Source organism: Podarcis pityusensis (genome assembly GCF_964106645.2).
Source record: "Podarcis pityusensis genome assembly, chromosome: 15".
NCBI lineage: Eukaryota > Metazoa > Chordata > Lepidosauria > Squamata > Lacertidae > Podarcis > Podarcis pityusensis.
The window spans coordinates 25,412,521-25,426,046 of record NC_138040.1 but is presented as its reverse complement, the minus strand read 5'-3'; the positions used below and the strand labels follow the sequence as shown (position 1 = coordinate 25,426,046).

The 13,526-nt window shown below is 46.0% G+C and overlaps 1 protein-coding gene across 1 annotated transcript in view; it reads right to left on the bottom strand.

Moving 5' to 3' along the window:
• Positions 1–11,215, bottom strand: part of LOC308464231 (uncharacterized protein) — a 49,328-nt gene extending 38,113 nt beyond the window's left edge. Inside the window, exons 1-8 of the mRNA XM_080983356.1 lie at positions 10,256–11,215; positions 9,763–9,955; positions 8,129–8,256; positions 7,347–7,484; positions 5,226–5,446; positions 4,288–4,445; positions 3,484–3,711; positions 1,358–1,693 (exon numbers count right to left, since the gene is read on the bottom strand). Coding sequence (XP_080839482.1) covers positions 1,358–1,693; positions 3,484–3,711; positions 4,288–4,445; positions 5,226–5,446; positions 7,347–7,484; positions 8,129–8,256; positions 9,763–9,955; positions 10,256–10,432 — 1,579 coding nt within the window. The 5' untranslated portion in view covers positions 10,433–11,215. The remainder of the gene's footprint in view (positions 1–1,357; positions 1,694–3,483; positions 3,712–4,287; positions 4,446–5,225; positions 5,447–7,346; positions 7,485–8,128; positions 8,257–9,762; positions 9,956–10,255) is intronic.
• Positions 11,216–13,526: the final 2,311 nt, after the last annotated feature.

Below are 13,526 nucleotides of genomic sequence, written 5' to 3'. Positions count from 1 at the left end.
TCTTGACCTTTGCCTCAGGCAGCAAAATGTCTTGGCCTGACCACAGACAGAAGAGGAAGCAGAAGGGGAAATAATAATAATAATAATAATAATAATAATAATAATAATAATAATTCATTATTTATACCCCACCCATCTGGCTGGGTTTCCCCAGCCACTCTGGGTGGCTCACAGCATATATCAGAACATACTAAACATCAAACATTTAAAACTTCCTGATAGAGGGCTGCCTTCAGATGTCTTCTAAAAGTCAGATAGTTGTTTATTTCCTTGACATCCAAAGGGAGGGTGTTCCACAGGGAGGGCGCCATTATCGAGAAGGCCCTCTGCCTGGTTCCCTGTAACCTCACTTCTCGTGGTGAAGGAACCAGCAGAATACCCTCAAAGGAGGACCTCAGTGTCCTGGCTGAATGATGGGGGAGGAGTTGCTCCTTCAGGTATACTGGGCCAAGGCTGTTTAGGGCTTTAAAGGTCAGCACCAACACTTTGAATTGTGCTCGGAAATGTAGTGGGAGCCAATGTAGGTCTTTCAGGACCGGTGTTTTATGGTGCTGTAGCTCAGAAACAAAGCATCTGATTTGCCTGCAGAAGATCCTGAGTTCAAGCCCAAATGACCTGAGAAGGACTCCCTACCTCAGGAGAGCTACTGCCAGGCAGTGAAGACAGTAGGGCACTAGATGGACTTGACTTGGTATAAGACGGCTTCCTATGTTCCAGTGAACGGTACCTGCCAGTAGGATAAACCTGAAGGCTGGTATAAGGACAATGCAGGAAAAACTACTAGGGGCTGGATAGGGATTTTGGGGAGCTGGGTCTTGCCTGCTGGTTGCCAGATGACCATCTGTGGTTGAGACATAGCCCAGCATAGTGACCTTCTGCCTGCACTGCAGAGACATCCCAATCTTACAGATGAACCTGCCTTATACTGAGTCAGACTGTTTGTCCATCTAGCCTAATGCTGCCTATTCTGACTGGCAGTGGGTCTCCTAGTTTCCCAGCGGGACATTCCCACCCCTAGATGGAAATACTGGGGATCAAATCTGTGACCTTCGACATGGAAAGCAAATGCTCTCCCACTGACCTAAGATCCATCCTTTAAGGCATAGGATGTTTCCTCAAACTGCATCAAGACCATTGATCCATCTGACTCAGTATGGTCTACACTGCCTGGCAGCGGCTCCCCAGGGTTTCAGGCAGGCGTCTCTCCCAGCCCTACCTGGAGATGCTGGGAATGGAATCAGTGACCTTCTGCATGCCAAGCAGGTGTCCTGCCATTGACCTATCCTCCCCGCTGTTTCTCTTTCTTCCAGAAGCAAGCCAGGTAGATGAAACCAAGAGAACAGAACACAACACTTACCCGTGTTATTATCCAAACTGACTCCAAGGATTGGAACAATCCTCCCTCCTTCTGGGAACCTCATAGGCCCCCCCAATTCAAGAGGCGTCACTGTTCCTGTTAGAGGATTCAGGTATGTCCCACCCAAAGACAGCTTCTGGCCAGTTTGGGGGTGAATGGTAACGGCAAGTATTGGCACCTCGATCCCCGTCGCTGGGTCTTGCATGAGGCCTCCCAATTTAAACACTTTCTCAGGCTGTAGGACTGGCAGGCGAGTCTTCACTGGTAGGCCAGAGTGGAGACACACGGGATATGGGACATAGGGCAAGATGGGAACTTCCGAGTGACGAATCTCCCCTAAGCAGAGAAACCAAAGGTGGTTACAGTCTATGTGGGATATAATCCATTGATGCAGTCAAATGTGACATTCCTTATTTCCCTAGAGTGGGCACAGCCAGGGGACATCCAGTCAGTGTAGCTTTCTGTTCCACTGGTGTGGAGCTTCCTCCCCCTGCATGTGACCTGGGAGATGGGCGTGGCCCTGGCTGACTCCATAAAAGAGCTGATTCACGCAGCCATTTTCTCAGTCACAGTCTAGTCTTGAAGTTGTCTTGTTCCAATGTTGTCTTGTTCTATCTTTTGCTGCCATGCTGCTCTCCTGCAGCCATTTTGTTGTCTTAATGTAATTTTGCTGTCTGCTGGCTCTCAGCCAGCAGCACATGAGTTCAATCTCCATATGAGATGAACTCACTGTCTCTTATGTAACTACTAAGAAAAGCCTGCCTTTCAGGGATCATAAAGTGAACTGAAATGTGAGTAAACGTTTTGTTACTTTACTCAGAAAGACTTTCGTGTCTTTATTCTTTTAGGAGCTATAAAAGGGGACACCAGGAAATAACCTTAACTAAGAGATTGAAGAGGAACACCAGGACATCAGGAAATAATCTTAACTAAGAGCAATGACAAACCTAGACAGCATCTTAAAAAGCAGAGACATCACCTTGCCAACAAAGGTCCATATAGTTAAAGCTATGGTTTTCCCAGTAGTGATGTATGGAAGTGAGAGCTGGACCATAAAGAAGGCTGATCGCCAAAGAATTGATGCTTTTGAATTATGGTGCTGGAGGAGACTCTTGAGAGTCCCATGGACTGCAAGAACATCAAACCTCTCCATTCTTAAGGAAATCAGCCCTGAGTGCTCACTGGAAGGACAGATCCTGAAGCTGAGGCTCTAATACTCTGGCCACCTCATGAGAAGAGAAGACTCCCTGGAAAAGACCCTGATGTTGGGAAAGATCACAAGGAGAAGGGGACGACAGAGGATGAGATGGCTGGACAGTGTTCTCGAAGCTACTAACATGAGTTTGACCAAACTGCGGGAGACAGTGGAAGACAGAAGTGCCTGGCGTGTTCTGGTCCATGGGGTCACGAAGGGTGGGACACGACTAAACGACTAAACAAAAACAAGAGATTGAAATAAATCTGCAAATTAGCTTCCAGCTATATTAAGGGGAATTTGCTTTGCTACATCACTCACTAATGCGAGACAAGGAAGGATACTATTTATTCAATATATCCTTTCCTACAATCCTTAACATCCCCACAGCCTAGACTGGGGGATGGGGAGTAACAATTCTCATTTCCCTCTGTGCAACCTTTTAGGGGGCCATGTGCCACTGGTGGGTGGAGTCAGAGGCAAAAGTAGGCAGAACCTTTCCAATCAGCTACATGTGGATGCTGACCTCTGCTTTGCCTGCCATTGCTGATCTGAACTTACTCTCTGCTTTGCCTGACCTGCCATTGCTGCAACATGCCCTTTGTTTGAGCTGACTTTGCTTCCTAGATCTCAGGCTGATGCTGGTAGGTATGTGGCTTGGTGTACCTGGACTCTGTGCCCCCAGCTGGAGACAGGACAGGACCTTGGGTGGAAAGATCCCCATCTAAATCTTTGGGGAAACGGTGTAACTCAGAGCAGATGGTCCAATGATCTTCCTCTACATATGGCAGCTCTAGGTGCATGGGTTGGGCAACCACCAGTTCATGATTGGTTACAGGTTACAATGTGATGGTGGTTCAGCAACAGTACGCAAGCTAGCACCTCCACATAGGGCCGATTAATGGAGTTATAGAAGAACCGTGGCTCTTACCAGGTGCTAAATCAACCACAGGGATCAGCTTAGAGTTGACTGGGTCGAAGCCAACATTCCCAGCTATCGGGAGCAATCTTCCTGTGTCAGGGTGCAGGAAGTGGTGGGCAGATACAGGCTCCATGGACTGATTGGCCAGCAGCATGACAGCACCATGGCTGGGCGTTATCAGTCCAGTGGTAGCATCCTGGTGCAGGACATCGTGCGCCTTCACAGAGCCATCTGATCCTGGAAGAGCAATGGAAAGATACACACAGACTCAATGGTGCAGCTGAGTAACTTTCTGCAAAGGATACTTGCTTAAGAGACGGGGCTGCCCCTCAGGCATTCCTGGCAACTGTAGTTCATCTAAGGCAGGCATCCCCAAACGTGGCCCTCCAGCTGTTTTCCAGACTACAGTTCCCATCATCCCTGACCACTGGTCCTGTTAGCTAGGGATGATGGGAGTTGTAGTCCCAAAACAGCTGGAGGACCGAGTTTGGAGGTGCCTGATCCAAGGGATGGGTAACCCTCTGGATTTTGTTGGACTCCAACTCCCACCATTCCTGACCACTGGCCATGCTGGCTTGGGCTGGTTGAGTTGGAGTCCACAGATGGATAGCCACAAGTTCTCCATCGTTGGGCTGGGATATCTGACAACAAATTCTCTACCTGCACAGAACAACTCTTCCCATGAATCGTTTTTGTGTGCGTGTGGAGGGGAGGGAGCCATCACAATTAAACAAATTTCAATCATGCATACATATTGTGCAGATGTGCACAATGAAGAAAAACCCCTCTGGGAAGCTAAGAGTTTACATTTACCTACAAGCTCCGCCTTGGTGAGTAGCCTGGTTCTCTCTCTGTTAACAAGGTGAGCTCCCGTTCCTTCTCCCAGGATGCCCCATGCCATGAGCCTACGAGTCTCCTGTATGACGGTGCTGGACACCTGGTTGCTTGCAGCATCGATGAGGCTTAATAACCTGAAGCCACCATAATAAGAAGCAAAAAGCAGAAATAAAATGGTCTTAGGGTATCAACTATGGAAGTGAGAGCTGGACCATAAAGAAGGCTGATCGCCGAAGAATTGATGCTTTTGAATTATGGTGCTGGAGGAGACTCCTGAGAGTCCCATGGACTGTAAGAAGACCAAACCGATCCATTCTTAAGGAAATCAGCCCTGAGTACTCACTGGAAGGACAGATCGTGAAGCTGAGGCTCCAATACTTTGGCTACCTCATGAGAAGGGAAGACCCTGATGTTGGGAAAGATGGAGGGCACTAGGAGAAGGGGATGACAGAGGACAAGATGGTTGGACAGTGTTCTCGAAGCTACCAGCATGAGTTTGACCAAACTGCGGGAGGCAGTGGAAGACAGGAGTGCCTGGCGTGCTCTGGTCCATGGGGTCACGAAGAATCGGACACGACTAAATGACTAAACAACAACAAGGGTATCCACTCTGAGGTAGGAAAGTCAGGTCTGCATATAAACAGTTCCCCATAAGTAAGAAAAGCTGGCAAGAGGTCTTATCAGGGTTCAAGGGTGCATCCCAGCCAGTCAAAAACACTCAAGGAGGGTGTGAAGCAGGGCCCATGAGATGTGAGGCCAGGAGTGGGGGGGGGGGGGGTCCTGGGAGGGGCAGGCCTGAGGATTCAACATCCCTGCCTCAGATCACATTAAGTACACACTGAAATAAAGTCTTAATGCACAGCCAGGTCATAATGTCACTGAAGCTTTGACATGTCGCAGAGAATGGCCCTTACCTGTGATGGGCTGATTTAGAGCCTGAGACTTGACCTTCCTCAGAAGACAGAGCCTCCGCCAGGGCCTCTGTCAACCTTATGGCTTCCCGCAGAGCAGAATTAAATGCCACCCAGTGCTCCTCACGTCGTTTCATGTCCTGGCTCAGTAAGTGGAGTTGCCTGCTCACGCTTTCTTCATATTCTGTGGCCAGGTGCTTTCGGAGCAGAATCTCCTCCTCCGCCTAATGAAACATTAAATCCACACATTCACAATTGGGATGGCCAAACCAGGCAATTTCAGTTTCTCCCAGTTTCTCCAGGCTTCAGTTTACCCCATTTTTTCTTTTCTTTTTTTGAAACAGATTTTTATTTGATTTTCCAAAATATAAACATACAACTAAAACAATTCCCAATCTAATTACTGAGATTACTCTGAATCTCCTGACTTTCCCCCATCCCTTCCATGGGTCCTATTGATTCTATTTTCAACTGCATATCAGTACTTCTCCAGTTTTTCATCTTCTTAAATTATCTATATGTTCTGTTACATTACAAGTGTGTTTAAAATCCTGCTGGTGTTTTGACCTGTTTACAATGATTTTTCATATACATTATAAACATTTCCAATTCTTTTTAAAATTTCTTGTCTTCTTGATTCCTGAGCTTCCCAGTTAGTTTTGCCATTTCAGCATAGTCCATCAACTTGATTTGCCATTCTTCTCTGGTTGGGGTTATCTCTTCCTTCCATCTCATGTGTTTGTGTGTTTTTCTTTTTTCTTTTAAAAAAATTCAGATGAAAGCAGGGCTATATTTTGTATGCATTTCTCCTGATTCACGCATTTCAGCAAGCAAATTTCCCTACTATGATGTATGTGCTTTTTAATAAACATTTTGTGTGTGGGGGGGGGAACTGCATCACGAACTTTAGAGGACAGAATGTTTTGAAGTATACCTGCATTTCAGTTTGCAAGTAGGTTGGGAAGAACAAATTTCGTAGGTTCCCATTAAAATGAAACCAGATAATTTCTCCCTCATGGCATGGATTCCATCATCCACAAAATCGGTTCCTTTTGTTTCACACTGTCCTGGCATAGCATGATGGCAGAGGCTCTTACTTGTAAGACAGACAGCTTTATTCAGTATAGTTTCAGTAGCAAACATGGCTGTAGGAATCAAAACTTCAGGAACTGGTCAAGAAGTTCGGGGCCAGATGAAGATGTCCCATCTCACCTCACCTGTAACCTTCCCTTCTGATTCAAGCTCAGCCTTTCCCAGTAGCTGCTGCCATCCTCCCTAGGTCCTGATGAGGTTCTTTGCTCTATTATTGCTGTCCCACTTAAGCTGATGCAACTGTAGTGTATTACTGGTGGGTTATTGCACAAGAACAGGCCTCCAGACAGCAATAATGTGGTAACACTGGGGAAGTATCACAAAGTAATGAATAAAGTGGAGTGATATATGGATGGTCCATTATAAAGAGGTGGCGCTGTGGTCTAAACCACTGAGCCTCTTGGGCTTGCCAATCAGAAGGTTGGCAGTTCAAATCCCCGTGACAGAGTGAGCTCCTGTTGCTCAGTCCCAGCTCCTGCCAACCTAGCAGTTCAAAAACACACCAGTGCAAGTACATAAATATGTACCGCTGTGGTGGGAACATAAATGGTGTTTCCGTGCACTCTGGCTTCTGTCGCAGTCTTCCATTGCACCAGAAGCGGTTTAGATCATGCTGGCCACATGACATGGAAAGCTGTCTGTGGACAAAAGCCGGCTACCTCGGCCTGAAAGTGAGATGAGCGCCGCAACCCCATAGTCGTCTTTGACTGGACTTAACCATCCATGGGTCCTTTACCTTTGTACCTACCATTATAAATCCAGCAGTAACATACTACAGTTGCATCAATGGCATGTTGAAAATCACCAGTCTGGAGGGGCCCAAAGAGCATGCTTAAAAAAATAAAATAAATTGCTAATAACTTCTGTGGTTGATGACAATTTTTTTTTTTTTTGCAACCCCCCAGAAACCCCACACTATGTTTCCTGACCACAAGTCAATGCAGCCCTTGATCCCAGAAAGATCAGCCACCTCTGCTTTAATGAGAAATAACTGATCATCTGGAGAGGTATTCGATTTATCCAGTCTTCTACCTGCTGTTTTGCTTTGACATAGTTCCCCATCAGTACATCATCATAAGGATCAGCTCTGTCAGGGATGCACAGCTTGGCTAGCCAAAGATCTCTGAGCATGGCTGCTTCATCCAGAAGTTTATGGTACAAGATTTTCAGCTGCAAAGGGAAAGGAAGCACGCAAAATGAGCAGGTTGTGCTGGGCTTGGCTCCCATTTTATGCTCCCATATTCTCTGTGCATGCAACTATAAGACATATGCAATTGTTATAGCAATCTATTGGAATATAGTCTAAAGCAGGAAGAACTGAGGAAGAGGGAACAGTACTCTTAAAAATGGCTCAGGTCCTATGCTAAACCAGGGCCCCTCCAGATGTTGAGGGACTACAACTCCTATAGAATATGCAGTGTGGGGCTAATGGGAGTTGGAGTCCATCAACATCTGGATATGTTGTTACCTTATTCCTGTGCTAAAATAAGGGAAGGACCCTTTGGCTCCTTAGACCCCAAAGAAGGGATTTCTAAAAGGTGCTAGAACTTTAATACTCCCGGAACACAGCTACATTAGTAAAAAAACAACCCAGCGTTTTGAATGCGTTATAAACATGCAACACCAGATGTCGCTTAGAAGATGTTGCTCTTCTAAGTCCCTCAGGTGAAGGCTGAGCTCTTCACACACTGCCTGTTCTTGCTTCCCTCCTTGCAGAGCCACCCTCCTGCTTCCACGATGCCAACCCCCGACAATGACTTCTAAAACCAGCTCAGCTGGTGAAAATCCAAACAGAGGAAACAACCACTAGGCACCTCTTCCTTAAACTGGCTCAGTTTGGCTGTAACTGCCAGAGACTGCGCGACCAGGATTTCAAAGAAGGCGTTGGTATTGAATGAGTCCAAATCTATTTGTTCTTCCGTGTCCCATATTTCACACTTGCCTAGGAAGAGAGGTAAAATGAGTGCTGCCATATTAGCACAAACAGCAATAGTAATAATAATAGTCATGGCTACAGTAATAATAACAGAGGAATGTGAAGGTGGCGTGTGTGTTAAGGAGAGTAGAGGAGCACAGCAACAATATCCTGCTCAATACATTCATAATATATACTAATTATTGCTAACATACTTGCTTGGATAAGTTCCATCCACTGGTAAGCATTGTTAGACTGGGCTGTAAGGTAGAGTACTACTGTATTCCCATTCTACAGACAGAAAACTGAGGCCGAAGCATAGTGACTTGTGTTAAAAACAAAACACTGAGAATTTTGTTACTAAAAACTGGAAACTACAAGAAATACCAACAGTGGAGGAATGGCAGATGAAGATGATGGGCTTTTTGGAGCTGGCTGACCTGACTGGAAGAATCCGCGAACAGAAAGAGGAGGAGTATCAAGAAGAATGGAAGAAATTTAAGGACTATTTACCGGTAGTTAAATATTCTATGATAATATAAGTAGAGCTACCTGTAAGTACCAAAGTGGCCTAGGAGTTAAATATGTTAAATTGTATAACATTATGTATAGAAGACAATATGAAAAGAAAGAAAGATGTTAATTGATTAAGTTAATCTCATTTGAAAGTAGTATTGGAAAACTGCTACAATGAGTTATATAGAAACTTAGCTAGGGGGATTTGAGGAAGTCATCTAACAATGATAACAAAATTGGGATTTTAACAGTTAGGATAAATGTTTGTCTGTTTTCTTTTTTTATTGTAAGGTAATGTTTTTCTTTTATGTTTTTTATAAATTTGGAAAACTAATAAAAAATTTTGAACAAAACAAAACAAAACAAACACTGAAGCCATTCTTGACTGTAGTGGGATTTGAATGTAGGTATCCCTTGTTTCTTAACAACAACAACAACAACAACCTCCTAGTCAATTGATCACACTGATATGAGCTCAGCAGATCCCCTGTGACAGGGATGATCCTGTGGCCCTTCTGATGTTGAGCAACAACTCTTATCATTCAGTTAGCCAGCAGGATGGAGGTTGTAGTCCAGCAACATTTGGAAGGCACCACAAGTTGAAGTTCATTCTGTATTATGCGAAGAAGAAAATCACACGGATTCTGGGGTAGCATTTGCAACAGCATCCTCCATGCCTTAACACAATATCCCTCCCCTCCGAGTGCAAACCAATATTTATCAAGGCAGGGTAAGTAACCTGTGACCCTCCAGTTGTTGCTGGAGGACTCCAACTCCCATTGGCTCCAACCACCATGGTCAATAGTAAGGGATGATGGGCTCTGTAGTGCATCTGGAGGGCCAGAGTCCCACAGACCCCAAATCTAAATTAATCCAAAGGTTAGTTGGCAGTAAGGAAAGGATTTTATGGTACCTCTCATGAAGAAGCAGTCCTCCATGGATGCACCCATCAAACACGATTTGGTTCTTTATTTATGTGCAGTGTCTGTATCATATACTGTAAAAGATAATTCATACCTTCTCTTTTCTCCATGTGGCTGAAGTTCTTTTCCAAACTGCCTGCTTGCTGCATTCCTGGGTGATATTTTCTGAGGGTAAGGACTGTGGATTCTTTGGAGGAATATTTGTCTATATTATATTTCAGCTGTAACCTTCGGAACCGTGGGGAAGGGCTTCCTTTCCTGGACAGGCCAAAGGTTTGGCAAAAAGTCTGAAAAATTCATGAGAAATGTACTTACAGGAAGCAGGGACATTTCCACATTCCCAGGGGGGGAAAAACCACACACACACACACACACAGTTCACACATTACATTCAACAAGTGTACAATCTGTGTACCTGTGTATACAATAACTGTGCTGTACAAATCAGCAAGTGTTCACTCTTTCTCACAAAGACTTGTACATGTATAGAGACAGCTTGCACCTGTGGTCAGTGTAATGTGTGAATAAGGCCTACAAATGCACAAAATTAGGGGGTAGTTGCCTCCCCTTGTCTTTCATTTACTCACAATCAGTAGCAGGCAAACAATGAGGAGAAAGACGACTCCGAATATAATCCCAATAATTGCTCGCCAGTCAGGTTTCAGAATGAGGTCTGGGATCCTGGCAACCCCCACTTGCACCATGTGTCTGGGAGTTGTTGGGAAGAAGGGACCCTCGTCGTAACACTGCCCACCATACGGCATGACTCTGACATACTTCGGGAAAGGAACAGACAGACACAGGGAACCCAGGTCAGAGGCACAAAGGAGGAAGATTCACACATAGCCACAAACGCAGAAAGGGGAGTCTGTAAGGACCAGATGAGATGTATACATCATGTAATTGTGTTTTGTAACATTTAGCTTCAAGACCGCTGATTTCATTGTGAATTTTTTTCAGCTAGCTTGCTTTGATATCTGATTTATCATGGGTAATTTTAATGTAAACCTCTAAGAGGTTTTGATTTTTAAAAATCATATAAATCCTGTCGTCCCCCCCCCCACATACTTGCATTTACCAGGAAGAGTTTGGGGGGGGGGAATTATTAAATGGAAACTTAATAAACTAGGTCTGTGCGATAATTATTTCAGATCCCACCAAGTCTGGAGTGGAAACTTAACCTTGCTTCCCTGCTAGGATGCTGAGGAAAATACTCCCCCCCCCCCAGCTGGAATTTATTTTGTATGGAGGGGAGGGGCAGTACAAACTGGCGGATTTCTTCCCAATTCAGTTACCGGTTTTAAAGGAATTATTTTCTTCAGGACTTCAGCAGGGGAGAGAAGGGGTTAATTTCCCCCTTCCACACCTGCTGGGATTCCAGGAATTATTGGGCATGATATAATTTCCTCTTAAAATGAAACAAACAAACAAACAAACAAACAAACAAACAAACAAACAAACAAACGGCCAAGACGCTGCACAATAAATGCAAAGATGTATTTAACACCACATCTTGTTTGGTCCTAAGATGAGATGACCAGTTCCATAGCTGGACCCCCACTTCAACGCACTTCGTACATAAAGGTAAAGGTAAAGGGACCCCTGACCATTAGGCCCAGTCGTGTGGGGTTGCGGCACTCATCTCACTTTATTGGCCGAGGGAGCCGGCGTACAGCTTCCGGGTCATGTGGCCAGCATGACTAAGCCACTTCTGGCAAACCAAAGCAGCGCACGGAAATGCCGTTTACCTTCCCACCAGAGTGGTACCTATTTATCTACTTGCACTTTGTGCTTTCAAACTGCTAGGTTGGCAGGAGCAGGGACCGAGCAATGGGAGCTCACCCCATCGCGGGGATTCGAACTGCCGACCTTTTGATCGGCAAGTCCTAGGCTCTGTGGTTTAACCCACAGCGCCACCTGCATCCCTATTTCTTACATACATGTTCACAAATCCACACATTGTATATGCATGTGGCCCCTGGGAGGTTGCACAGAAGGCTAGATGACCCTCAGTCTGAAAAAGGTTCCTCATGCCTGCCCTAGTTCCACTCATTCGGAGCCAGGCTGTACCCCTTAAAATGAGTAGGCGTCTCTCACCAAAGACAGACATAGACAAGAGCTGCAGCTTCTACTTGTCTGGTAGGTTGGCTGGTGCTGAAGCAACATTTGATCTCTGCTCTGTTGGAGTCTCCAGCCTGAGTCATGCATGGAGCTGTCCATGGTACTACTGACCTCTCATCTCCTGCTGAGGCCATTGGTCCAAACGGAGCACAAGGGTTGCTGGAATGTGGGCTGCTGTGCAAAAGCAAGAGTCGCAGGCCTTGCCCACATTTTGCTTCTAGCCACACCTATTTTGCCTCTAGCCCTTTCTACTACTGGCATGTTGCCCCACCTCTGGAATCTCACCCTTGGCCTGAAAAATGATTTCCCCAGCTCCAGGGAAGGTGGAGAATGGAATCACTAAAATACAGACCTGGCTACTTGGAGGGTTGCCTCCTTCTTTGCAAAGCAGCCTGGATCCTCATATGAGGATAGTCTTCTGGGTCCCTCCCCTTCATCTGATGTAAGTAAAGGGGCCCCTGACCATTAGGTCCAGTCGTGGACGACTCTGGGGTTGCGGCGCTCATCTCGCTTTATTGGCCGAGGGAGCTGGCGTACAGCTTCCGTGTCATGTGGCCAGCATGACTAAGCCGCTTCTGGCGAACCAGAGCAGCGCATGGAAATGCCGTTTACCTTCCCACCGGAGTGGTACCTATTTATCTACTTGCACTTTGACGTGCTTTCGAACTGCTAGGTTGGCAGGAGCAGGGACTGAGCAACGGGAGCTCACCCCGTCACGGGGATTCGAACCGCAGACCTTCTGATCAGCAAGTCCTAGGCTCTGTGGTTTAACCCACAGCGCCACCCACGTCCCTCATCTGATGTAAATAATAAAAAATAATAATTTTATTATTTATACCCCGCCCATCTAGCTGGGTTTCCTCAGCCACTCTGGGCGGCTTTCAACAGAATATTAAAATACAATAGTCTGTTAAATATTAAAAGCTTCCCTAAACAGGGCTGCCTTCAGATGTCTTCTAAAAGTCTGGTAGTTGTTTTCCTCTTTGACATCTGGTGGGAGGGCGTTCCACAGGGTGGGTGCCACTACCGAGAAGGCCCTCTGCCTGGTTCCCTGTAACTTGGCTTCTCGCAGCAAGGGAACCGCCAGAAGGCCCTCGGCACTGGACCTCAGTGTCCGGGCAGAACGATGGGGGTGGAGACCCTCCTTCAGGTCTACTGGACTGAGGCCATTGGGAGGGTGATGATGGCAGAAAGGACCTTTTTGGTTGTAGCCCCTCAGGAAGTTTCCCTAGTGCTCATCCTATTGTTTTGGTGCCAAGCAGATCCTTCTAAAAATTTACCCATGTGTCTCAGCCTGTTCTAGAGCTCCTTTTTAGTTTTATGGCGGAGTTGGGCTAGACTTTGTTAGTTTGATGGGCCGCTGTTTCTGTGCTCTGATATTTGCTTTTGTAGTTCTGCTGTTTTCTTTTATGATCTGTGCCACGAGTTTTATATTGGAAGGTGGCCCAAAAGTTATGTAAACCAAGGATTAAGCTGCTGAACCAATGGCCCATCCCTCCCACAGATGAGACACACCACCCATTGCAAATGTTTATCAGACTAATGAATGCACCTCACTGGAAACTCTCTTTTGTAAGCAAACATGCCAGGACCTGAAACAAACCATTCTTTTGTGCTGGTTGCTACTTAGCCTCAAGACATAAGTTCCGGGATCATAGAACTGGTAAAAGAAGAGCAGGAAGTTGTCGGAGCCTGAGGCCAACTTAGCTTCTTCTGCTAGGCTGCGGAAACCTCCCC